General features: G+C 40.1%; 2 protein-coding genes across 4 annotated transcripts in view; one reads left to right on the top strand and one right to left on the bottom strand.

Annotated features, from left to right (window-relative positions):
* The window catches only part of Pibf1 (progesterone immunomodulatory binding factor 1), a 170,224-nt gene extending 170,122 nt beyond the window's left edge, over positions 1-102 (bottom strand). Inside the window, exon 1 of the mRNA XM_029468942.2 lies at positions 28-102. The gene's annotated coding sequence lies outside the window, so the exon portion shown is untranslated. The remainder of the gene's footprint in view (positions 1-27) is intronic.
* Dis3 (DIS3 exosome endoribonuclease and 3'-5' exoribonuclease) lies at positions 61-25,743 on the top strand. 3 transcript variants are annotated; one of them, XM_021181394.3, is made up of 22 exons: positions 412-481; positions 592-659; positions 940-1,097; positions 2,046-2,239; positions 2,808-2,881; positions 4,307-4,474; positions 9,231-9,395; positions 10,644-10,757; positions 10,968-11,105; positions 11,849-11,995; positions 12,911-13,027; positions 13,455-13,556; positions 14,800-14,864; positions 14,952-15,036; positions 16,785-16,912; positions 18,190-18,276; positions 20,092-20,248; positions 21,601-21,815; positions 21,925-22,093; positions 22,195-22,353; positions 23,096-23,218; positions 24,054-25,740. In XM_021181394.3, the coding sequence occupies exons 1-22, from the start codon at positions 418-420 to the stop codon at positions 24,135-24,137; spliced, it is 2,781 nt and encodes a 926-aa protein (XP_021037053.3). In that variant the 5' UTR covers positions 412-417; the 3' UTR covers positions 24,138-25,740. The 3 variants fall into 3 exon arrangements, with proteins under 3 accessions (XP_021037052.1, XP_021037056.1, XP_021037053.3); XM_021181393.3 differs by lacking the exons at positions 412-481; positions 592-659 and adding an exon at positions 61-338; XM_021181397.3 differs by lacking the exons at positions 412-481; positions 940-1,097 and adding an exon at positions 111-338 and having other exon boundaries at positions 24,054-25,743.

Raw genomic sequence — 25,743 nt, 5'->3', positions numbered from 1 at the left:
CGTGTTTTCTCGCGAGAGTGACCTCACCAGCCCGCGGGAAGAAGAGGGAATGCGCGTGGCCGCGCCTCGGTTTCTTAGCTGAAGGCCGGGATTCCACCCCGCGAGACGAGATGCTCAGGTCCAAGACGTTCTTGAAGAAGACCCGCGCGGGCGGCGTGGTGAAGATCGTGCGCGAGCACTACCTGCGGGATGACATCGGCTGCGGCGCGCCGGCTTGCTCGGCCTGCGGCGGGGCGCAGGCGGGCCCGGCCCTGGAGCTGCAGCCCCGCGACCAGGCGAGCAGCCTCTGCCCGTGGCCGCACTACCTTCTGCCGGACACCAATGTGCTGCTGCACCAGGTGCGTGGACGCGGGACCGCGTGGTGACGCGGGGGCGTGGCAGATAGGGACGCTGGGGACCGGGGAGGCGGGTCTTGGGATGATGGATGGAGAGAGGCAAGTACCTTGGCTACCCTCGCTCTCATCCTGCCACCCAGGCCGAGGTACCGTTCCCTGATGTCACTTTATTTATTTATATATATTTTTTCGGTTCTTGGAGTCGTATTTTTAGACACGTTACATTTTCTAACCCCTGGTGTCTCTTCTACTTTAGATTATAAGTGCCTGGAAGCCGGGGACCTGGGCTTCTGTGGCCTCCAGATTGCGACCCCCAGGCAGCTTGTAAGTGCCTACGAACAAAAAATTGTGTGGGCCAGCATAATTTATTTATTAATAGCTCTGGTATTGCGAACTCTGTGGTCCGATTACGGGTGCTTATCATCGTCTCAGGCTTACAGGGCCCCCCTTAGTGACTTTGTTAAGTTTTTTCTGCAGCCAAGTACCACTTTGGCGTAACGGAGAGTCAGTGTTTTAAACTGTCACAAGAATTCAGGCTGGGCAGAGAGTTCAAGGTAGAACTGAAAACGGGGGAGTTAACATTTGGCTTTGTTTTTTTTTTAAGATTGATGTCCTCGAAGACCCGGCCATCAGAAATGTCATTGTGCTACAGACAGTGATGCAAGAAGTGAGAAACCGGAGTGCCCCCATCTACAAGCGAATCAGGGATGTGACCAATAACCAGGAAAAGCATTTCTATACCTTCACTAATGAGCACCATAAGTAAGTATCACAAAACCACAGGGCTACCTAAATTTAACAGACTTCCTGGAAAGGAATTTATCAAAGACAGTCTGTAGCTTCCTGTGCTGCTTGGTGGTTACCTGGTCGTGTGGAAGACAGTGCTATCTACAAAGGCTCTTCTAAGGTCGCAGTGTTAGTGAGGTCACACCCTAAACCAGGATCGAGCGACTAAAGCCGTTCTTTTACTTCTAAAATGCTCCCTTTAAGTTGTGTCTATTGAGTTGAATGGTTGATTCTTTGGCGATAAGAACCATCTACACTCCTGCAATCCAGTATTATGTGAGTGACAAATATATAGGAGAAAAATGTGGGCGTTTGGGAAAATGTGGGAAAAATAAGCTTTATCTTATATCTGACTTATCGAAACTGAATTTCTAAACATAACTCGTCATAATTCTGGTTCCTGGCCTTTGAACTCAGTGGGCCCTCTCAGAAATTAAGAGCTGCCTATTATAATAAACAGTAGATAATGTGTATCTATGATGCTTAAAGTCACTTTCTCAGCTTTGACATTGTTAACATTTTGAACTGAGTAGTATTTTGTTGTATGAAATTATTTTATACATTGTAGGTGCTTAGCAGCATGTCTGCCTATGCCAAGTATGTGTAAATAGCACTCTCCTATCAGTTCCAAGTTTCCTGAACCGGAATGTTTCTAAACATTGTCATGTGTACCCCATGCTTACATCTTGGAACTAAGTTCCGCAGGAATTTAAAGCACACGTACACACCCACTCCTAGAGAGAAGGAGGAGGGCATGGGGGAGAGAGACAGACGGACAGACAGACAGACAGTATACGTCCACCTGTGGGCTGCTCATTCATTGTGCCTCCTTAAACTCCAGTGGCTGTGGAACATTTATGTCCCGGAAGTTTTGACCCCACTGGCTAACTTTTGTTTTGTGTTTCCTGTCGCTTTTACATTTAGAGAAACCTACATCGAGCAAGAGCAGGGAGAGAATGCCAATGACAGGAATGACAGAGCCATCCGAGTCGCAGCGAAGTGGTACAACGAGCACCTGAAGAGGGTGGCAGCAGGCAGTCAGCTGCAAGTCATCCTGATAACCAATGACAGGAAGAACAAAGAGAAAGCTGTGCAAGAGGGAATACCAGCCTTCACGTGTAGGTCTGAGTGTGGATGCTTCCATGCGTGTGTGCAACTGTACATAAAAATTAGGATCAGGCTGCACGGTCACCTGACCCAGTTTCATTGTCCTGTGTGATTGATTTCATGTGGCCTTTTTACATTTGAAACAAATAGTTTTCCATTTTTAATGTGGGTGACTTTTGCTTACATATATGTAAGAAGTAGGCACTGGAAACCCTGGCTAAGGGGTAGGGGTGAGCCACCAGGAGGTGCTGGGAACAGGAACCAGAGCCTCTGTAAAGCAGCAGTGTTTCTAGCTGCTGAGCCATCAGTCCTCTTACGTTTTAAACTTCTCAGTGAGCTAAGGAAGCAAGTTGTAGATCGTGGCTGTTAGGTTTCTCCTCATTATTTGCAGTTGACATAGTAAAAATTTGCATGTGCTGGACCCATTGCTCTGTTTCAGTCAGGATCACAGTCAGCATGGGTTTTGTTCCATTTATTAAAAATGGCAGGTGTCCTGTCAAAAGATGACCATCCATGTTTCCTCATGCCTCGATACAGTGCCTAGGTACTTGAATTTAAAAATAGTAACTTATTTTTCAGGTGAAGAATACGTAAAGAGCCTGACTGCTAACCCTGAACTTGTAGACCGTCTTGCTTGCTTGTCCGATGAAATGGTATGTTTCAGTATGATCTGTTTTGAAAAGATGAAAATATAAAGTTGGCCATTGTGGGTAGGCCAACCTCACATGCATACAAGGTGAAGCCTAACGGGGGCGGGGGGCGGGGGGAGGGGGTCATAAGGAGATACATAGTATTACAGGAGGCCCTGTAGTGGGAAGCAGGAATTGATTCTGTGGGTCAGGAAGTTTGCAGTCTTTAGTGATGACCTAAGTAAAGGTCTACTCTGAAGTGAGACAGTAGGTTGAGTTCTCGCCATTAAATGTCAGGCTCACAGAAAGAAAGGCTGTAGAAGAGTGGGCTGGAGAGCAGAAGGCTGTGAGCAAAAAGGTAATTTATTCATAAAACTGTTGTAATGGCAGCATAAGACATCATTCTGTATCAGTGCAAAGATTGGAGGCTGAGGGATAAGTGCAGAGTTACTATACAGACAGTGTGAAAAAGACCACAGGAGAAATTAAACTGGTTTTTTTAGTGTATGTACTAAATATGTACACACATATTTAGGAGTAACTATACCATTATTAAGAGGTGAATGGAATTCAATCTGAAGCATTTGTAAAATTCTGTCTTGTTTGGCATGTAGCTATGCTAAATGTAAATGATGACTTCGATCATAAGATCTCACAAATAAAAACTATGCAGTGGTGTTAATCAGACTCAGAGTCTAGTGAACTTCTGTACAGTTAGAGTGGCTATTCTGAAGCTGTGGCACTTCTTTTGGTCTTTGAGACAGGGTTTATCTTTGCAGCCGTGGCTGTCCTGGAAGTTGCTCTGTACATCAGGCTGGCCTCAAAATCATAGAGATTCTACAGCCTCTGCCTCCTGAGTACTAAGATTAAAGCATGTGCCAGCACCATCCTTAAATATATTTTGAAGCACTATATAAAAATAAAGAAACATGACTCAAGTGACTGTCCTGTTTCTTACCTGATTACAATGATAGCTGTTGTTGCAGAGGCAGCTAGCTATCTAATAGAACACGTCACATGGACCTTTTAACAGTTTCTCCCATCCTGTTTGTCTTTAACTGCTTTACAAAACTAAAAGAATGCTGGAAGACACAAGCATTCTTTTATGGACTGGCCTTTTAGAATATATATTTTTGGATATTTTGGAGTATTCTAATAGCTAGTTGCTAGTTATATGTAGCTGATTAAATGTAGTTTAAATATAGTACCCATTATACACATTTCAACAATTCAAGAGAATTTGTGCTTAGTGGCTACGGTGTTGAACGTCGATAAAAAGATACCACCTTCTTTACAGCAAGTTATTTTAGATACAAGTGGTCTGGGAAAATGTTCTGCTCTGTTCTTTTAAATTCAATTGTATATTTAATAATACATATTTTTAAGTTGTATCAACTTGTAGAAACAGTGTCTTAAGTAAACAGACTTTCCATTTGCTTTATTTCATAGAATGAAATAGAAAGTGGGAAAATAATATTTTCAGAGCATCTTCCCTTAAGCAAGCTCCAACAAGGCATAAAATCTGGTTCATATCTTCAAGGAACATTCAGAGCTAGCAGGGAAAATTATTTGGAGGCTACAGTATGGATCCATGGAGACAAAGAAGAGGAAAAAGAGGTACGTATGTAAATAAATGCCTTTTAAAACTTTTATTGTTGTGGATAAACTGCAGACTTTTCCACCCAGTCTCTTTGTTCCCAGAAATAGCAACTCTGAGAGTAATTATTTATTAATTAATTCCTAGGCCATAACCTTTTTCTTGTTCCTCACTAAATGGTAACTTATTTATCCTAATTAGGTTATTCTGTCTTTCACATGGTTAGTTAGCTCTCCTCAGGTTTATGCGACTGTCTCCAGATGAATCTCCCATGTGCCTCACTCTATCCCAAAGTCCTCTTTCTCCTTACTGGAACTTCCACCTCCCTATTTCCTGTCTAAGCTAATAGACCAACAGCATTATTGACAGGTGATAAATATGTATATTGCATAAAAGATTCTCTACATTTTCCTCTTTTAGTTCAATGAAAGGCTTTTTCTTTTACAGTAATAAGCTATATGCAATAATAAACTATATACAATAATAACAATTATGAGAACTATCAGGTAAGATTGTATTCACAATGTTTAGTCCACTTGTATTTGGCAACTTTGAAGAAAGTACTCTACAGTTGTACTATCTTGGTGAGCTAGAGTTCCATACCTAAATCATTTTATATGAAAACCTGTATTTGTAAACCTAATAATATCGTCTTAGATCTAAAAATAATTCTAAACAATTGAAGCTTAATTTTGAGACTAGGTAGTCTTCAACCCTATCAGAGCCCTGTGAAGGAACAAATATTAACTGAATGTACAGGAAGTTTAGGCAAGCAGGTTCTAAAACTAGAAAAATAGAGAAAGCTGGCTGCCTGGCCGGTTCCCCAAAATTTCTCTGTAACATTGGAGCATCTACAGCCCTCTGTCCCAGAATATCTTATGACTTTTTGTGAAGCAGGAATATAAAGGACTGCATACCCTGTCTTGGCAAAGCAGTCGACTTCCCTGTTCTTGTTTGTCCGGTTTGGACAGTATTCTATCAGCAGTTGAAGCATGGACAGTTTGTATCTATAATATATCTGAATTGCCTGTCTCTAGCTATTTACTATCTGTTCAACTTTGAAAATATCTTACTGTATTTAACTAGAATAGTATCTAACATGACCATGAGTTTGGTTGTCTTAACTACGAACTTGCGTTTCTTACTTAACTCTTGGCAGTTTGTAAGAGGAGATTTCAAAGGGACTAGAACTTACATTGTGGTTTTAAGAATTATGTAGGTATAATTCCTTAAACAAGAGCTGAAGCATATACATAGTATGTTGTAATAAAATGTAATCTTCATTTTGTATCAGTGTACAAAGATCTTTACCAAATGTAGAACTATTTGGCTTGTTGATGTTCTTTGGTCTAAGAGTAGATTTAATAATCAACCCTTTTATCCTGTTATTCCTATCTCCCCCTCCCCCCCCTTTTCTTTTCACCCCGTTTGGGATGAACCATCTACCTGTCTTTTGGGAATGGGATGTGGCTCTCTTAAAATCACTTCCGGCTGATTGGGAGCATTGTTTCCCATTTGGGAGCCCCTCCAAAAAACCTGGGATATTGGTCAGTCTTAGGAAAGCCAGCTGTTGCATTTGCTGTCCAGTCTCTGCTGAGAAAGTTCGGGGCTTAACTGACATCCTACCTGACTAGAACAGTCTTAGTGATATTGGACCAATTGGGTCAACAGCTTTCATTAAAGCTGTCCTGGATGCAGAATTTTGAGGGAACAGCATTGAGGCAGTTTGAGGTAGGATCAGGCAGGATGCTGGAGTAAATATCCCTCAGCATCTCAGCATCCCTGAATGTGAATCTTGTCAAGGCTGCATTGACTTCGTTGGTGTAAATATAAACATACACGAGTAATGCACATCTCTGCAATAACTGAACTGTGCATGAACTGTGCAGTGTGCATTATTCAGCTAAAGAGGGCTCCCAGCTCTCTGCTTGAGATGGGAAGGCACCTGTCTTTTTTTTATAAGTTAGTTTGGATTGTATAACCAACCTGTAACAAAATTTTTATCTAGGCCACTTAAACGGATGGGAATATTAAGTCTTGAGGATTCTGTAGCCAACAAGGTTTATTGACTATGCATAGCTGAATTTCTAGCTGGAAACATTTTCATCTGTCAACCGGTTTCAGAGCTGTTCCGTGAAAAGGGACCAGCACGTACTTGACCTGGTCTGCTCTTGATTTCTTTCTTGCCTGCAGTCAGGCTCTTCACGGGGTCTGTCCCTGTTAAATCTTATTTTATCAGTGTGAATGGAATCGGCAGCATGTTCTCTTCTGTTGAAACAAAGGCAGAATCCTCCCCAGTGCAGCACATCCCTGCTTTCCGTGCTGAGGTCCTTCCCAGAATCCAGGGAGTTCCAGCAGCTGTGCTTCGCATTGACATTTAAAAACTTAAAGTCAATAAAGCATTATTTAATCTATCTTGGGATAAATTCCATGTCCCCAAAGTCCTGTTAGACCTCTCCACAAATATTTGACCTGGAAGATTGTAAGATATATCCATAACATTTCCTCTATCATAATGTCTAAGAAAAATTGTTGTATCCTGATGCTACAACCTGATATAACAGAGATGATGATAAATGTGCAATCATAGAATCATCTTTTCAGAACTTAAGACAGCCCATTGGGATTCTGCATAAGCATCATCTGTATGATGTATTAATCTATCTATCTATCTATCCATCTATCTATATACACATTTCTCCACCCATATCCAGCTTCCTTGAAATAACCACTCTTGAGACTTCATTATGAATAAATGCCTAGACCCAAAGCTTTGGCTTGTTCCCACTAGTTCGTAACTTAATTAACCTGGTTATTCTGTTGTGTGTGCTGCCACATGGCTGGTTATCTCGCCTCAGCTTCATACATCTGTCTTCATGAGCGTTCACGTGAATCATCTGCGCCTGACTCTGTTCCTGAGTCCTCTGTCTATGCTGAGCTTCCACCCCTGTTTCCTGCCTGAGCTCATAGGCCAGCAGCGTCCGCTGCACAAGACAGTCTCGTGTGTGTGTGTGTGTGTGTGTGTGTGTACATGTGTGCTGTGTAGAGGTCAGAAAAGAGCTTGTACAGTAGTTGGTTCTCTCTTTCCCAGTAGTGTGTCACAGGAATTGAACGAGTTCAAGCCAAGATTTACTGCTGAGCCATCTTACTGGCCCCTCTGTAAATTCTTTACACACTAAAGTACCTTGAGCTGATGAAAATTTTTGCATGAGAATTGAAATTTGCCCCACATTTTATATTATGTTTTGGTCTTTTTTTTTTTAAGATATTTATTTATTTATTTATATGCATGTGAGTATACTAGCTGTACAGCTGGTTGTGAGCCTTCATGTGGTTGTTGGGAATTGAATTTAGGACCTCTGCTTGCTCCAGTCGGCCCCGCTCCCTTTGACCCAAAAATTTATTAATGATTATAAATAAGTACACTGTAGCTGTCTTCAAATGCACCACAAGAGGGTGTCAGATCTCATTATGGATGGTTGTGAGCCACCATGTAGTTGCTGGGATTTGAACTCAGGACCTATGGAAGGGCAGTCAGTGCTCTTACCTGCTAAGCCATCTCACCAGCCCTGATTTGGTCTATAAAGACAGGGTTTCTCTGTGCAACCCAGGCTGTCCTGGAACTCCCATTGTAGACCAGGCTGGCCTCGAACTCACAGAGATTTGTCTGCCTCTGCCTTCCTAGTGCTGGGATAAAGATATTTGCCACCACCGCCTGGCTTTCACTTGTTATTTTTAGTTCGTGTGTTTATGTATGTACATTTGAGTGCGGAGGACAGAGGACAGCCTCAATTGATGGCCTTAGAGTGTCCTGGAAAACAGGCTTTCTTTTGACCTAGAGCTTTTCAGTTGGGCTGGACTGGCTGTCTAGTCAGCTCCAGAGAGGCTGCTGTCTCCACCTGCTTAGGACTGAATGGCAGGCATGGACCACCGTTCCCAGGAGTGTATGTGGTCTGAGGGCTTCAATTCAGATCTGCATGCTTGCAGGCAACCCATGATGTCACAGCTACTTCTCAGGCTTTCCTGCTGTCTCTAGTCGGTAAGGAAGGAGTAAGCGGTCATACAGTAGTGACTGTCCATGAGGCCAGCTGTGTCAGAAGCTTCCGGGAACTCACTTTAAAGAGAATCGTCAAGGATAGTGCTGTGTTCTGTATCTACTTCTAAGAAGTAGTATTTCCATTAAAAAAAGAGCGTCATAAACATGAAAGCAGGTAGCAGCCAGCCCTTAGAGTGTGTGCTATTCATCAAGTTTGTCTAACTTTTGACTCGGAGCATTTCACTGAGTCTTCAACCCAATCACTCTATGAAAGCTGTTGTGTTCATTTTTACCAAGCAAGATACTGAGATGAAATAGTTTGCTTCTCCCAATGTTTTATAGACATTGTTTATGGTGGAGTCATAAACAAAACCCATATACTTACTGAACTGTTTTTCTCATTAAAAATTAAGATTATGAAATGAAGAGTAGTATTTTTGATTTTGCACATGACTAATGTGTGTATTTGATGTGGAGTGTGAGTCGTGGGTATGATGTGAAATAAAGGACATTTTCAGGTCTCCCTCCACCATGGGCTCTGGGACCAAATTCAGATCACATAAGTTGGTTTAGCATTCACATTTACCCAACAAGCCCAACTCAGATGATGATTTTAAAATAGGAAAAAACATAGAGAAATAGATATTATATGCAATAGTTAGACTACAGCCTTCTGTTAGATAGCTTTCATTATTCTCATTAAATCTATTTCAAGGCATGGCATTTATTGGTTCCCACAGATACTTATACAGGGACTTAAGCATCTAAACAGAGCTGTTCATGAAGACATTGTGGCTGTGGAGCTACTGCCCAGGAGTCAGTGGGTGGCACCATCTTCCGTGGTTTTAGACGATGAAGGTCAAAATGAAGATGATGTGGAGAAAGATGAGGAGAGAGAACTCCTGGTATGAAAGAAAGCAAGTCTTGGTTTTGTCTTGTACTGTTTAACATGCCATTGTTTTTATATTTATTGAGTAAAACCATAGTTCTGAATTTTTTAACAATTGTATTCATTTTTATATGTATGGGTCTTTTGCCTGCATGTGTGTCTGTGTAACATGAGTGTGCATTGCCTGCAGAAGCCAGAAAAGTATGTCAGATCACCTAGAGTTGGAATTCCTGATAGTTGTAAGCAGTCAGTACTCTTAACTACTGAGCCATCTCTCCCAAATTCTGTACTTTTAATTTTATTACAAGTTATGTACATAATTGATTTCTGTTTTAACTACACAACCTTGTTTTCTTTTAATGACATTACACTTAAATGAGTTTTAAGTATTTCAATTTGTGAATCAAGTGGTTGGATGCCTGTTACATTCTGTATATGATCTGAATTAATGCAGTTTAAGTAAATAGAAATGTTGAATTTCCTGAACATTTTTTGCAATGTTACAATTGTTTTAGAACATGTATTTCTGGGTCTTTGTATTTAGACATGCTTAGTTTCCCTGTTTTACTAATACACTTATTGGAAGAGTGAGTTATTTCTTAGGCATTACTGTGTCTTCCAGAGATGACCTATTGACCCATTTTATGAGGATAGCACAGGTCTGGCACGTGTACCTCTTTAGTTACAGTCCGTTCCCTGAAGTCTGACTGTAACATTACCCTTGCATAATACAACCCTCCGGAAGTGTTAGAGCTCTAGTAGTGGAGGGTCTGTTTTTAGTGGTTAACATTTTTTATTTGACTTTTAACTTGGGATAAGATAGAATTGTTAAAGATATATTTACTTTGTAATGGGTTTCATACAACATAGCATGTTCTTCACCATAACTACATAGTGAACTAATTATTAACTACATATATCTAGTTAGTCTAAACTGGTGTTAAATCTTAGTCTCATAATTCTTGGACAGTGTGCTTTGTCAGTAGACCCTCACATTAAGTTTGAAAGCCCTGAGCTCTGACACATTCACTCAGCTATGTACATCTTGGCATCATTCATAGAGTACTTTATTATCATGGAACAATTAGCATTGTTCAGTGGTATGCTTGTGTCTAGAACTTTGAAGCATAAAGGTTCTGAATTTCATGTCATTGTGTGCTACCTGAATGTATTAGTATCCATATGCATATTCTAATTTGGAAGAAAAATGACTTCATTTTACTTAGAAGAAATATAACTAAAGATTCTTGTTTTTATATTTCAGCTTAAGACTGCTGTAAGTGAAAAAATGTTACGGCCTACAGGTCGAGTTGTGGGGATAATAAAAAGGAACTGGAGACCATATTGTGGCATGCTTTCCAAGTCTGATATTAAGGAGGTAAGGAAAGCACGTGCTATCATTATTGAAAAATGATAATGTCTGACTAGAATCCACCGCTCTCCCTTTGCCCCTTTGTCCAGCTTTTGGTGTGGCTGTAAATTGTTTTCCTAGGTGAGGGCTGTAACTCACTGATTGTGTACTTGAAGAACATGTGCTAGAACCTGTGATTGGTCCAGGACTGTAATTCTTCTTTTTCATTTTCTCTAGTCAAGAAGACATCTCTTTACACCTGCTGATAAGAGAATTCCACGAATTCGGATAGAAACCAGACAGGCTTCTGCGTTAGAAGGACGGAGAATTATTGTCGCTATTGATGGTTGGCCTAGAAATTCTAGATATCCAAATGTAAACTTAAAATATTAATTTTATCTTTGTGTATTTAATTAAAAATTTGTAACTAATACTGATTTTTAGTGAAAATACGGTACTTACATGTACACAAATATTTCATGATTACCTATTTGTAGCATAGATGAATTTTATCTAATTTCAGTATAAGTCATGTGGCTACTTTTACTCAAATTGCTATAAAACCTTTACTGACAAACTTTATGGAAGAAGAATGTGGGTCAAATAAATTTTAATAAAACTTAGAAGCTATTTTAAAGTGTATGTTACATTGAAGGTTAAGGGGAACTAAACGTGTGCATTGAGGTCTAAAAGTCAGGCCCTCAAAGACAGTTAAAAGACTTGTTTTTCCCCTAAGCACTTTTGATTTACTAAAGGATTTTTTGCTTGCTTATTTTATTTGTTTTCATGTGCATGGGCATTTTGTCTTCACATCTGTTTGTGTGGCACAGGGAGGCCAGCAGGCGCTGTCAGTCCTACAGCTGTACTAACTGATGATCACTGTGAGCCATCATGTGGGTGGGTGCTGGGAATGAACCTGGCTCCTCTGCAAGAGCAACAGTGTTCTTGACCGCTCCACCCCAACACGTTGTTTTAATATGCTGAGAACAGTGTATATTATAATATATGAGAACAGTGTAGCACTGCCAATGCGATACATAAAGGGATGGCCGATTGAGTACAATAAACTATGACTTAGTTGTAAAGTGTGCCTTTCTGATGACACCTTTTGATTTCAGGGACACTTTGTAAAGAATTTAGGCGATGTTGGAGAGAAGGAGACAGAAACGGAAGTTTTGCTGCTCGAGCACGATGTTCCTCATCAGCCTTTTTCCCAGGCTGTGCTTAGCTTCCTGCCCAGGATGCCCTGGAGCATTACTGAGGAGGTCAGTCAGAGCACTCTGCAGTGCCGTTCAGATTGTTAGCTTATCCCACAGTGTGTGCTGCTTTGTTGTTAAATTGGTGATTGAGCCCAGGCCTTAAGGAAGTCAGTCAGGCACTCAACCACTGGAGTAAATCCTTAGCCCTATTTTACATTTTGGTTTTTCTTTTCAGTTGGGTTTTTTACTAAGTTAGCCAGTTTGCCCTGGATCTTTGTCCTGCCTTAGATTCCTGCATATCTAGGAACCAGACCACAAAGTAGTTTAATTTCTACGTATGTCTTTAAATAATGTAGAAATCATGGCTGCTGCTTCACATTTAGTTAGTTACAGCATTATTAGGAGTTTACTGTTCTAAAGGTAGTGGAGCCTGGGAGTATGGAAACAAAAACCGAGGCAGACTAAAGTCCTATGCAATAGCCAACTTTATTCCGAGCATCAGACAATTTATACTCTGAGGGTTAAATATAGGTAATCAAGTAAGGGGTACAATTACATGGATAAGTCACATGTGCCAAGAACATGTGATTTCCAAAGAGGCATATAAGTAAATAACAATAGCCAGCTGTGATGGATAATCTAAACCCACTCCTGTCTCTACAACTAGGAGCACGGAAGCATAGTCCAAGAACAGTTTCATGTTTCTAAAGAAATGAGGTCACAAGACTCTGGTTTTCCTGGAGTTTTCTCATCAGCACTCAGGATTCTCACATAACTCCTTTTTAAGGTGTGACAGGAATCATTTGCTTTTTTCATTGAAAGATGATGTCTCCAGGCTGTAGAATTAGGAGCTAGCATAGAACGAGTGTCTCTACAACATGAAAAGCTGACTTATTTTTATGAAAATACTTGCTTCCCAAAGAGCAGTGTTTGTATCCTCCCGGTTTTCTGTTGTGTTTTCTTTAACATGGTGTTTTCTAGGACATGAAAAACCGAGAAGACCTGAGACATCTGTGTGTTTGCAGTGTGGACCCTCCAGGGTGCACTGACATAGATGATGCCCTGCATTGTAGAGAGCTCAGCAATGGGAACTTGGAGGTACTGGTACTGTCTCTACACTCTTAGCTAATGTGGTTCAGCTCTAGGGTTCATTGCTTTTTTGTTTTGTTTTGTTTTGTTTTGTTTTGTTTTTTCGAGACAGGGTTTCTCTGTATAGCCCTGGCTGTTCTGGAGCTCACTTTGTAGACCAGGCTGGCCTCGAACTCAGAAATCCGCCTGCCTCTGCCTCCCAAGTGCTGGGATTAAAGGCGTGCGCCACCACCGCCCGGCGCTCGGTTCATTGCTTTTTGATCAGGGACAGACTATAAAAGTATAGCTGTAAAAACCAGTAGTCATATGTCAAAGTTGAATTAGTAGGCCTGACCAAGTCCATTTTCTGTTAAGCTACATTTCTTCTGATCTAAATCCCATTATAAGTCAACTATTAATTATGCTGAGTGACATCTTTTTATTTTATCTTTTTAAGGTTGGTGTTCATATTGCGGATGTTAGCCATTTTATCAGGCCAGGAAATGCGTTGGATCAAGAATCTGCAAGAAGAGGGACAACTGTTTATCTTTGTGAGAAGGTAAATATATTAGCTTTCAAATATTCTACTGGTCATGGCACTTTGCATCGTGTTTTGTTTTGATGGGCGTGGGGTCTCGATGGCCTCAAGCTTGATTTTCCTCCCTCAGCATCCAGAAGGCTGAGCCAGGAACTTTTGGTTTCATGAGCAATCACAGTCTAAAGTAAATACATGATATATTCATCTAAAAGAAATGCATGGATGAAGGTGTCCTAGGTCATGGAGAATGTTGCATTTTATGGCCTGAGGCAGTGGTGCTGTTGCCACCCAAGCGTGAGGGCCCGATTCGGTTTCCAACAGCCACACAGAAACGGTGTCACACCGTAATCCTAGCACTGAAGGTCATTGGCCAGCATAGAAAATCAGCGAAGTCCAGGTTCAGTGAGACTCTATCTCAAACAAATACAGTGCAGTGTGATCAAGGAATTGCCTGATATTAGCGTCAGGCCTCTACGTACATGGACATGTACATATTCCACACTCAAATTACAAAAATTGTAATTTGCCATTTAGTGGTCCAAACACTTAAATATAGTTGATATGAATTATGTTCTTTATGATTTGGGGAGTGGGGGCATTGAGGAGATGGCTTAAAAGTTAAAAGCCCTGGCTGCTTTTCCACATGACTGGGATCAATTCCTACCACCCACATGATGGCTTATAACAGCATACCTACATTTCCAGGGGATCCAGTGTCCTTTACTGGCCTCCTTAGTTAGGTACCAGGCATGCACATGTTTGTGTGTGTGTATGTGTGTGCGCAAGCATGTATACATGTATACACATACAATTAAAAACCGTTTAAAATATTGGTTTTATAAATTAATATAGACCAGATGATGAAATAGGAAGAGGGGGAAGGGTAATATTTATAAATTCATGTTCAAAGTATACTGTAAAACTCAAAAGTTTATTTTTTACTTTTGAGTATATTTAAAACACTGTAGCTGTGGTTTAGCAGTGGGAAAAATCTCAGTTGGTAAGGGTTTGTAAGTTACTAGGTATCAACTTACAAAGACCAGAGGGACTGAAACCTCAACCCACTGGCATGAATGCCACCCTACTGCCTTCTGTAACAATGTTGTGTCTTTTCCTGCCGTCTTTATTATTTTCTTAATTCTCTAGTCAACATGACCAGAACAGGCCCTGCCCCTTGCTGCTCCCCTGGTGCTATTTGCAAGTGGAAATTACCTATGACTGCCTGAGTGACTGACTGAGGTTTGTTGTCCTCCCTCTCTTGCAGAGGATTGACATGGTTCCAGAGCTGCTCAGCTCCAACCTCTGTTCCTTAAGGTCCAACGTTGACAGGTATTTCAGCATTGTTTTGGGTAAGAGTGACTTGTTAACTACATTAATTGACTCCCAGAAACCAATTCCATCTCTTTTTCCCTGAAGGTTGGCATTTTCCTGTATTTGGGAAATGAATCATAATGCTGAAATATTAAAAACGAGATTTACCAAAAGTGTCATTAATTCAAAGGTTAGTATTATGATTCATTTCTGATTTTTCAATTTTTTTGTGCTCTTAACAATTTCTTAGATACTTTTGAAAAAGTTAGATTCTATAAAATTAAATTTTTCAGTGTTAATAGTAGTGTCCCTAGTTTGTTTCAGGATTTAAAATTTGATTAATTATTGATGTCATCCAAAGGTTACTTTACGTAATTGGCCTGTATTCATGATCACCTCAACTAAAGAACTTTAGGCTGTAAGTCATTAATCATAGTAATTGAGATTATTTGTAGTTAAAAATGTTACTCTTTGAAAAATTAACATGTGCATCATGAATACCATAAATTATAGTTAGATTCCAGTAGAACTCACCTGAATTTATATTTAACAGAATAGAGCGGTTTTTTTTTTTTTAATTTTTGCACCTCTCCCTGTATTCTCTTCCAGCCATCCTCATCTTATCATAAATAACTAGTTCTCCAATGTGTGCCACGTGCTTTTCTTGTAGTGACGTTTTCAGACAGTCAGTTTTTAGTTCCCAGTTAGTATCACTCTGTTCTGATGTAGTAGAAAGCGCTGTTACCAGCACAATGATGTGGGAATGATTTTGGCCTTTAGAGATTCATGTTTTTAGAGTATTTTGAGGTAATGATCTCTGAACAATAGTTTTTTGTTGTTGTTTTATCAAGACAGGATTTGGATGTGTGTAGCCAAAAGAGATCTGCCTGTCCCTCTCTCCTGAATGCTGGGATTAACTTCCACCAACCTGGTGGCATAGTTGTTTTAACAAACTTATGTAAATTAAAATGAAAAATTAATGAACATGTAGACATTATTCTGGAAAGAGAATTCTTAGCCCTTAGTAGGTAAAGGTCCTCTGAGGAACTTGACTTAGCCTGTATTGAGTTACTCCCTTATGTGGTTTACGAATTTTAATTATAAAGCTACTTTTATCTTTTAATAGCTTTCCTCCTGGACAGAAATAGGAGCAAAAGCAGATATTTCCATATTTGGATTATCTGTTACTAGAGATTGCTTTGAACTTTTATCATTTTTAGCCCATTTTGGGTTCTGTTTTGTTGTTTAGTGTCCTGTAAAATACTTTTAGACTCTTCATGTTTGCCAGAGAGGAGGGGAGTAATAATCCTTTGGAAAGGATGTTAGAGACTAGCCTGAACCTGCCTTGTGTTTTATTCTAGTATTTCCTAAAAATATGCTGGTTTAAATAAGGAAGTATTAGAAAAACTGCCATTTTCCTTTATTTTAATGGAAATTGTTCATGTTATATAACGATTGCTTGAGTTAAGCGAACTAGAAATCATAGGTGTAAATTTAAGTATTGCTATAGATGTCTCTTGTTATTTATTTTAGGCTTCCTGAATGCATGGATATTTGTGTAGTGGGAATGTGACATAAAATAATAGAGTTTAGAGGTACGGAATATATAAAAAGCTTGCTGTGCAAGCCTGAGTACAAAAGGTAGGATTTCCAGAGCTCACAGAAAGCTGGACATTGTGTACAGATCTGTATCCCAGTGTGCTCCTGTAAGGACACAGGTGCCACCACTGGATCAGCTATCCTGGCTTATCAAGCAGTGAGCAAGAGGACAGGGAGAAACAGTACCTCCGACCACTGTCTCTGTGTGGTGGCATGTGTGGCCCAGGACTAACATATGAATACACATACATAACATATGCATACAGTAAGAGTGGGTCAGATGGTAGAAGCGCTCTCATCAGCCGTCAGAATTATATTAACCTCAGGTTTCTTCCCTAGGCTTCTCTGACATACGCTGAAGCACAGATGAGAATTGATTCAGCAGCTATGAATGATGATATTACCACCAGTCTCCGTGGACTCAATCAACTGGCGAAAATCCTAAAAAAGGGAAGGATTGAAAAGGGGTATGTTCTAAAAGTATCTAACATTTGGTTTCTTTAGTGTATATTGTTAGAACAGTGGTTAATTAGCTGGCAGACTCTACATAATAGACTTTGATCATGGCCATTTGCCTTACCATAACAGGCATAGAGGAGTGGCAGCTCAAACTTGTTGGAAAGAAGGCAGTTAAAAGGAGCTGCAATCTTGAAAGACTGCTGTAAGAGGAAACCATGTACAAGAGCCTTTCAGAGGTTGGTCCCGAGGTTTTGCCACCAGCAGATAAGAAAAATGGTTTTTCTGGTGATACAAATGCCTCTGGACTGCTCATACAGTTTGCCTAACATAAATTCCTGAATATTAGCAAGTGAGCATTTTTACATACTCCTAGCCACAGATAATGCTAAGCAACCATGTGTGGTCTGTGACTACCATATTTGAATAATTAAATATGGAATTTAAAACTCTTTACAGATTAGGTATTGGCATGAGAACAGTTATCAGAGTAAAGCTGCTGCTCAGTCCTAAGCGTAAGGTTAACATTCTTCTTACCTCCTCTGTGGTGGATGCTCCAACCTTTAATTAACGCTGTCTACAGCCCAGTGACACCTGCCTTCAATCCATGCACTCAGGAGGCAGAGGCAAGTGCATGTCTGATTTCTGTTCTAGGCCAGCTTGCTCTAAATACCCAGTCCAAGTCTAACCAAAGCCAAAAGCCCGTCTCAAAAACCTGAAAGAACATACCCAAACCATCAACCACAAGCAGGCTTTCAGGTTGATTTGGAACTGGGTGAAAGTAGCAGCGCCTCTGAGGACCTCAGTGTGTGCCCCTGGGAACTCGGTGGCGGCGGGGAACATCATTAGAGCCACACAGAACCCTCAGCACAGTGTGTTCTCTGACCTACAGCAGTCTCATGGCACTAGCCATCAGTGCCTACTGTGTGTCGTGGGAGATGTTGCACAAGCTCCCATGCAGTTGCCTATGCAGCTTCTCTGGCTAGCCTGCCAGCTGCTCTGGCCCTCCCGTCCCTGCCCTCACAATGCTTGGATTGCCACAGAAGATGAAATATTGGAAGTTTGCTATTTTCAGCTGCTTTTAAAAAAGTGATTGCATATTTATGTAACTTAATAAAAACATAAAGATTTAGGCTTTATTTTAAAATCGAACATAAGGCTTTGTAGCTGGTCATAAAGCCTTCCTAAGAAAAGCTCTTATATACTTATACACTCAAGGAATTACGTGTAGAATCTTTTCTTTGTCCTTGACTCCTCTGACTGACTGATGTCTCTCATCTTTATTCAGGGCTTTGACTCTGTCTTCTCCAGAGATCCGATTCCACATGGACAGCGAAACACACGACCCGATCGACCTGCAGACGAAGGAGCTGAGGTATGGCACCTTTACAGGTAGATAGTACACGTTACAGTTAAACGTAGCGGCTTCTGTAGATACTAATCACCAGGGCGTTTATGCCTAAGACAGTTGTTACGCTTACAGTATCTAGGAAGTCAACGTGAACTTACTGTTTACAATGTAGTATACAGAGATGGGAAGGGACCACAGCTGTACATCTCAAAGGATTGTTTAAGTTGGTGCTTTTTTGAGAGGACCCAAGGGTGTTTCCCAGCATGCACACCTGCAACATGCACATAATTAAAAAAAATAAAGTCTTAAGAAAATGTAAAGTTTTTGAAGCTAAATTCTTTGCTTTCCTCTCACAATTCTTCATGTTTTGTTTTATCCCACTCACAATGACAGACATTAAACTTTGAAGTTGGAATGCACAAGCTCCTGGGTTGATCTTTGAATTATTTGATGAAGCTAAATTCATAACTTTGATTTTACTGCTACTGTTTATATAACTTAAAGAAGATGAAACCAGTCATTGGATTTTCCTATATGGAAGGCTTCCTAATACTTTAAAGTTAATATAATTTAGAAATATTGTCAAGAAATGGTTTATTTTAATAATTAAAATAATTGAAAATTAATCCTGTGTATTCAGTGATTCTAGAGAAAGGAAACCATAGATAGAGTTTGCAGATCACTTATTAAACTAGTTTAGAATTCAGAGTAAAAGTTGCATCAGATTATTTTAAGAATTGAGAAGTCAAAATGAAGTTTTCATGCTTCTGCTAAAAATGATCTTTATGAAGACAATAATGTTGCACATCTGTCACTTAAAAATCAGTTGTGTCTGTTGTCTGTGTGTTTGTGTATTTATACATGCATTTATTTTTTAATTATTTTATTTATTTATTTATTTATTTATAATTAGGTATTTTCCTCATTTACATTTCCAATGCTATCCCAAAAGTCCCCCACACCCTCAGCCCCTCTCCCCCACCCACCCACTCCCTGGCGTTCCCCTGTACTGAGGCATATAAAGTTTTCACGACCAATGGGCCTCTCTTTCCACTGATGGCCAACTAGTCCATCTTCTGAAACATATGCAGCTAGAGACACGAGCTCCGGGGGGTACTGGTTAGTTCATGTTGTTGTTACACCTACAGGGTTGCAGATCCCTTTAGCTCCTTGGGTACTTTCTCTAGCTCCTCCATTGGGGGCCCTGTGTTCCATCCAATAGCTGACTGTGAGCATTTATAATAGAATTGAAAATATGTTAGTGATTTATTGGGAAAAAAGTGGTGAGTTGAGATAACATGTGAACTAGCTTTTAATTCTCCCCAGGAAAGTTTATTTTCTTTTTTTTTTTTTTTTTGGTTTTTCGAGACAGGGTTTCTCTGTGTAGCCCTGGCTGTCCTGGCTCACTTTGTAGACCAGGCTGGCCTCGAACTCAGAAATCCGCCTGCCTCTGCCTCCCGAGTGCTGGGATTAAAGGCGTGCGCCACCACGCCTGGCTGAAAGTTTATTTTCATAGTCCTTTTTTGTAAGAGAAGGTAAAGATGTTGGCTTTGTATTTATGTTAATAAGTTACTAAAGCTTCCATTTTTTTTTTCCTTTGAGTTCAGTTTGAAAAGATCCTAGCATACTAGGTTTGTTCAGGAGAGACAGAGTTAATAGACTGTTAGTATAGAAGCTGAGACATTAAAGAATCTTAAGGTATTAAAAATAAATAGGTGTTAGATGTTAATGTTTTTACATAGGAAGTGTTTTCATTATCAATAGAAATATTAGCTTGTGAATAATGTGAGAAGTGTCTCGGTTGCTTTTTCCTTATTTATTGATTTTCCTGACTGACAGAGAAACAAATTCCATGGTGGAAGAATTTATGTTACTTGCTAATATTTCTGTCGCAAAAAAAATTCATGAAGAGTTTTCTGAACATGCTCTGCTTCGGAAACACCCAGCTCCGCCTCCCTCCAATTATGACGTTCTTGTTAAGGCTGCTAAATCCAAGGTAAAGATTGAAAAGTGGTATGTATGTGTATTGTAATCTGTACATTACACTGAAAAATTAATATTCAGGTATTTGTAACATTTCAACTGCTATAAAATAAACTAGTTTTTTTATATTAAAAAAAATGACTTGGGGTAAGGACTTCTGTTCCTGCATACACACTGCCACCAGCTATATCTAAAATCCTTTCTGTCCAATGAGGAGTACCAGTCCTAAAGGCAAATGATTTAACCTAAGTTATTTACAGTATCTTAGACAAAGTGTGCTCTTCCATCTCTTTATACATGGTGTCCTGGCTAGTTTCTTGTCAGCTTGAGACAAGCTAGAGTCATCTGAGAAATTGGAACCTCAACTGAGAAAATGCCTCCATCAAACTGGCTTGTTGGCAGGATTGAAGAGCATTCTCTTTAAGCTCATTTGTCTGACTACAGGGGCTTCTCCCTTTCTCTTTCTCTACTTTCATCATACTTAGGCTTGCCATGACCTCCTGCTTTCGCTTTCCTCGGATCTTGTGTAGGCCATTTTCTCCTGTTATAGGCATGTAACAAATAGCATTGGCTCCCTGGGCATTACTTGAATGGTATGGGATGAGTTTCTGGGTGGTTTATAGTGCACTTAGGACATCTTTATCCATCGATACTGCCTCAGCTCCTGGTTCCTGTGTGTTGGGGGCTTTTGTTTGTCTTATTTTTCTCACTAAGACCTGGGTAAAATCAGGGAGGAGGCAGAGGCTTTCCCTGTAAGCTACAGTGCAGCAGGGGAGCTTGATGGGCAGAGCACTGTATACTGCCCAGCTTGTTACTTGTCTTCACTTCTCTCTCCTTTTCTGTGAGGGACAGTATGTAGAGAGGCCAGGCACCCTGCAGTGTCGGTAGCTACTTTACTCCTTCCCCGCTTAGAGAGAAGCAGGCATAAAGTGGGTGTGAGAAAGAAGTGGCGTGTCCTCTCCCTTGGGACTTTTCTAAAGTCTTGACACTCTCAAATGCACTCAGTGTTTTTAAAGCTTTAATACTATACAGAACAGTCATTATTTATTTTAAAGTTATTTGTAGTGCCCCTAGTTATCCAATAAAATGTATGTGTTTATACTGTCTGTGCACAAACACTGTGTATTTGGTCTATTCATACTTAGTAAAGATAGGACAGTAATTCTGGCTGTGGATGCTGGTGTATGCCTTTAATCCCAGTGCGTGGGTCACAGGCAGACTGGACTCTGAGGTCCAGGCCATCCAAGGCTACACAGTGTGACAAGTCTCTAAGAGAGGCACAGAGGGAGAGCGGGTAGGAGGGAGAGAGGAGGGTCCTACTAATTCTGAATTGTTTCATTTGGCGCTTCTCCCTTTTATTGACAGAATTTGCAAATTAAGACTGATACAGCCAAATCTTTAGCTGACTCTTTGGACCAGGCTGAATCTCCTGATTTCCCATACCTGAACACTCTATTAAGGATACTGGCCACGCGCTGTATGATGCAAGCTGTGTACTTCTGCTCTGGGATGGACAGTGATTTTCATCACTATGGCTTAGCCTCCCCCATATACACACATTTCACCTCTCCTATCAGAAGGTATTGGTTTTCCGTACAAAAGTAAAACAAGATTTTTTAAAAGGCTAATTTTTAATTAAAAGATTTAAAACTAGTTTGCCATCACTCTTATTTCATCTTCTGTGTGTAGATATGCAGACATCATTGTCCATCGGCTCTTAGCCGTGGCCATTGGCGCTGATAGTACGTACCCTGAGTTGACAGACAAACACAAGCTTTCAGATATATGTAAAAACCTCAATTTCCGGCATAAAATGGCTCAGTATGCCCAGCGTGCTTCGGTGGCTTTTCATACACAGGTATTTGTCTTTTGTTTGCAGTGCTAGGGGTGGGAAATTTTGTTCATTTTGTACTGAATTTCAGAGGAGGACTTGTAACAAGATTGTTTGTTATTTTACAGTTGTTTTTCAAAAGCAAAGGAATAGTAAGTGAAGAAGCCTATATTCTCTTTGTAAGGAAAAATGCAATTGTGGTGTTAATTCCAAAGTATGGCTTAGAAGGTACAGTTTTCTTTGAAGAAAAAGATAAACCAAAGCCACGCCTTGCTTACGATGATGAGGTAATGTATTGTTGAGCCTTCTTTGGAAGAAACGCATATTTTCTTTACCAATTGGCAAACCATAGCTATAAGTTGTTAAAACTTGTGTATTTATGTCCTAAGTCTCAAAAACACACGGCAGACTCCACATTTCATCCACTGAACTTTGCTATCACTCAGAAAGTGACATCCCGTTATCCTTCCTCCAGGCCCATGTCTGCCTTGCTTCTTCTCTACTGCCGAAGGAGTACCTGCTCTGTCCTGGGGGAGAGTGGGCTGCTTTTCCTTTTCAGTTTACCTGTTGTATCTTATCTCACACATCCTCTACTTCACTAACTTACTAGAATTACATTTCTTAAGAAAATACTTAAAGGGTGTGCTCTGTTCCTTTACCGCAATCAGCTGATTCACTACGATGAATGCATTATCAGGACTCCCTTAGTGACAAGATAAAGTGTGCACGTTAATACATTTGAGACTGTTAGATTAATATGGGTTTTTCAGTTGAATACTAGGTGCTTACATTGTGGCTTCTTTTATTCTTTGAAAATTTCATACACGGATGCAATATATCTTGATCATATCCACCCCTCACTTTTTCCCTCCAGTTATGTCTACAACCTAGCTCATTTCCCTTCCAACTCCGTGTCCTTTTAAACTGGGGAGTAGGTAATATTTAACATTTAAATTATTGTGGAATGTAATCCAGAAATAGAATGGAGATTCAAGTTTTAAGAAAAAAAATATGTTTTTTTTTTTCAAGATACCTTCACTCAGAATAGAAGGTACAGTGTTCCATGTGTTTGATAAAGTTAAAGTGAAAATCACATTAGATTCATCAAATCTTCAACATCAGAAAATCCGCATGGCCCTTGTAGAACCACAGGTGAGACCAAATTTAATTTACTGGTATGGAATAATTAACATTTGTGAGTGATGTAGTTGTTAAGATCTAGGTATTCCAAGTATTTGCGTAGCAATCCTACTTTGCAGATTACCCGTGCCACTGGACTGACTCCAGGCATCAGCTTCTCCTAAGCTAACATCTTAAGACTCTCCAGTCTCTTGCTTATGCCTTTACTCTAGTTTTAGAATGGACAAGTTAAGTATGGGTGCTTTTGCTCATTTTGGTTTTTGTTTGTTTGGTTTTTTGTTTTTTTGGTTTTTTTGAGGCAGAGTTTCTTTCTGTGTAGCCCTAGCTGTCCTGGAACTTGCTATGCACCATTGCTCAGATATGATTGCCTCTGCTTCCCAAGTGCTGGGATTAAAGGTGTGTGCTTCCAAGCCTGGCTAAGATACTGGTTTTAAGCTTTTGATGCTTGTTGTCTACTGCATTATAAATCCATTGGTGTAAATTGGAAGAGCTGTTACATTATAAACACACTACCCACATTGAAGCTTCTCAGGTGTCTTGCTGTGTAGACAAGGCTAGCCTTGAACTTGCAGTGATCTTCCTGCCGGTTCTCCGAGTGCCGAGATTGTAGGTGTGTACTTTCATATAATGGGAAAAGCTTCGGAGACCCTTGGCTTACTTCCGAACCGTGGTTACTTAGGGTGTATAATTGTGTGTGGATGTTGTAGCCTTCCAGCGTCGTTATCTCCACTGGAAAATCTGTGTACTGTTGAAAGTGGTAGTGGTAAAGGGGTAAGATGAGGTAAAAGTTATCTCTTATCTGATGCTTCTAATCGTGTGATTTTTTTCCCCACTTATACTTTTTTAGATACCAGGAATAAATATTCCTCCTAATGTTCCAGACAAGGATCTTAATGGACCAGGGGGAAAGAAGAGGAAACTTGACAAGTAGCTACATTCAACAGAACACTTCAAAGACTGTCTACTTTGACAACAGCAACAAAACTGAAAGCATACTTACAAACTCCTGTGTGATAGCTACTTTTAAATACATTTCAATAATTTTAAGAAATTTGCATTTTTATTGAGTTGCTGACTGAATCTATCTTATACTGTGCTTCTGCAACAACAAAAATTATGCAGAAAAATTCATTTGAATATCCATCACTTAAATGGTGACAATAACAACTTCAGAGATCTGTGATGATCATTTAAATGGAGTATTCATCTTCTTATTGAAGAGCAGATTAATATTATCTAAGTACTTTAGTATAGAAAACAACCTGTCAATTTCTGAGGAAAATAACATTTTAGAAGCAAAGAACAAGCCTTTCTAAATCTTCAGCTGTCAGTGTTTGGCATTTAATCTTTTTGCCATTTTAATTTGCCTACTTACATGGTGTTCATATATTTTGAAAAGACTTCTCTACTTTACCAGTGGTCCTCAAACAGTTGTGAATGTTTCAGGATTATAGGAAAACAAAGCCTGGAGTATCCGGATCGGATTTGGAACACTGAGTTGTTGTTAACAGGCGTTAAGTTCCGCCATCAGCCCTAATCGTGGTTGCCAATAGTTTTCCCAAGCAAGGCATCACCGAGGAGGAAGGAGAAAAAGTGGTGCTCTAATGTTGGCTTACTCACAAAAACACATAATGGCTTAGGAATTGTGATTATATCCAGTTATACAGGCGAGGAGGGGCTGTGGGAAGGACAGATTAAAAGGAACAAATGAAGTCTCATTTGGTGTGCCAGATTGCCCCTGTCTTGCAAATCCCAGATTGGTTAATTGGTATTCGTATTTAGGAGTATTTTATCAACTTTGCTTACTCCATTTCCAGTTAAGTAGTTATATACAAATCCCCAGGGATTTGTGGATATAGCTACAGGTTTTACCAATAAATACACAGGCATTTGGTATTGTTGATTTTGTTTTTCAGCTTTCTGTTACTGTGGAAAACATCTATACGTTAAGGCAGAACTTTTTGGTTTTTTTTTTTGTTTGTTTGTTTGTTTTGAGAAAAAAACCTGTATAGCCCCGGCTGTCCTGGAACTTACTCTGTAGACCAGGCTGTCCTTGAACTCAGAAATCTGCCTGCCTCTGCCTCCCAAGTGCTGGGATTAAAGGTGTTGCCACCATTATGTATCCAAAGGAAGATAGTCTTACAAAGTGTTTGGTCCAAATAAAGTGGATCAGTGACTGAGACTAGAGTGGGAGGCTGCAAACCTGTTCGTAAAGGCCACAGCATTTCAGATTGTTGAACTCTAGCCATAGCACCTCTCCGCTGTAGTTGTAGTTTATCCAGACAATATGTAAATGAGTATGGTTATGTTCTTAGGGGAAAAAAATCATTCTCCCAAGGAAACCAGCTTCAATTTTATGTATAACAGGGTTTTTGCTGTTGAATTGGGCATAGAGCATACAGCTTAGTGGTTAACTTGCCTAGTATGTAGTAGACCTTGGATTTGCTCTATTGGAAAACACAAGACTGCTCTTTACCAGGTGCTGGAAAGGTGGCTCAGCAGCTAAGAGGCAAGCACTGGCTACTCTTCCAGAGGAT

The sequence above is a fragment of the Mus caroli genome, unplaced genomic scaffold (assembly GCF_978045245.1).
Source record: "Mus caroli unplaced genomic scaffold, Mus_caroli_1 scaffold_12, whole genome shotgun sequence".
Taxonomy (NCBI): Eukaryota; Metazoa; Chordata; class Mammalia; order Rodentia; family Muridae; genus Mus; species Mus caroli.
Note: the sequence above shows the minus strand (reverse complement) of the source record. Positions and strands in the feature narration are given on the sequence as shown.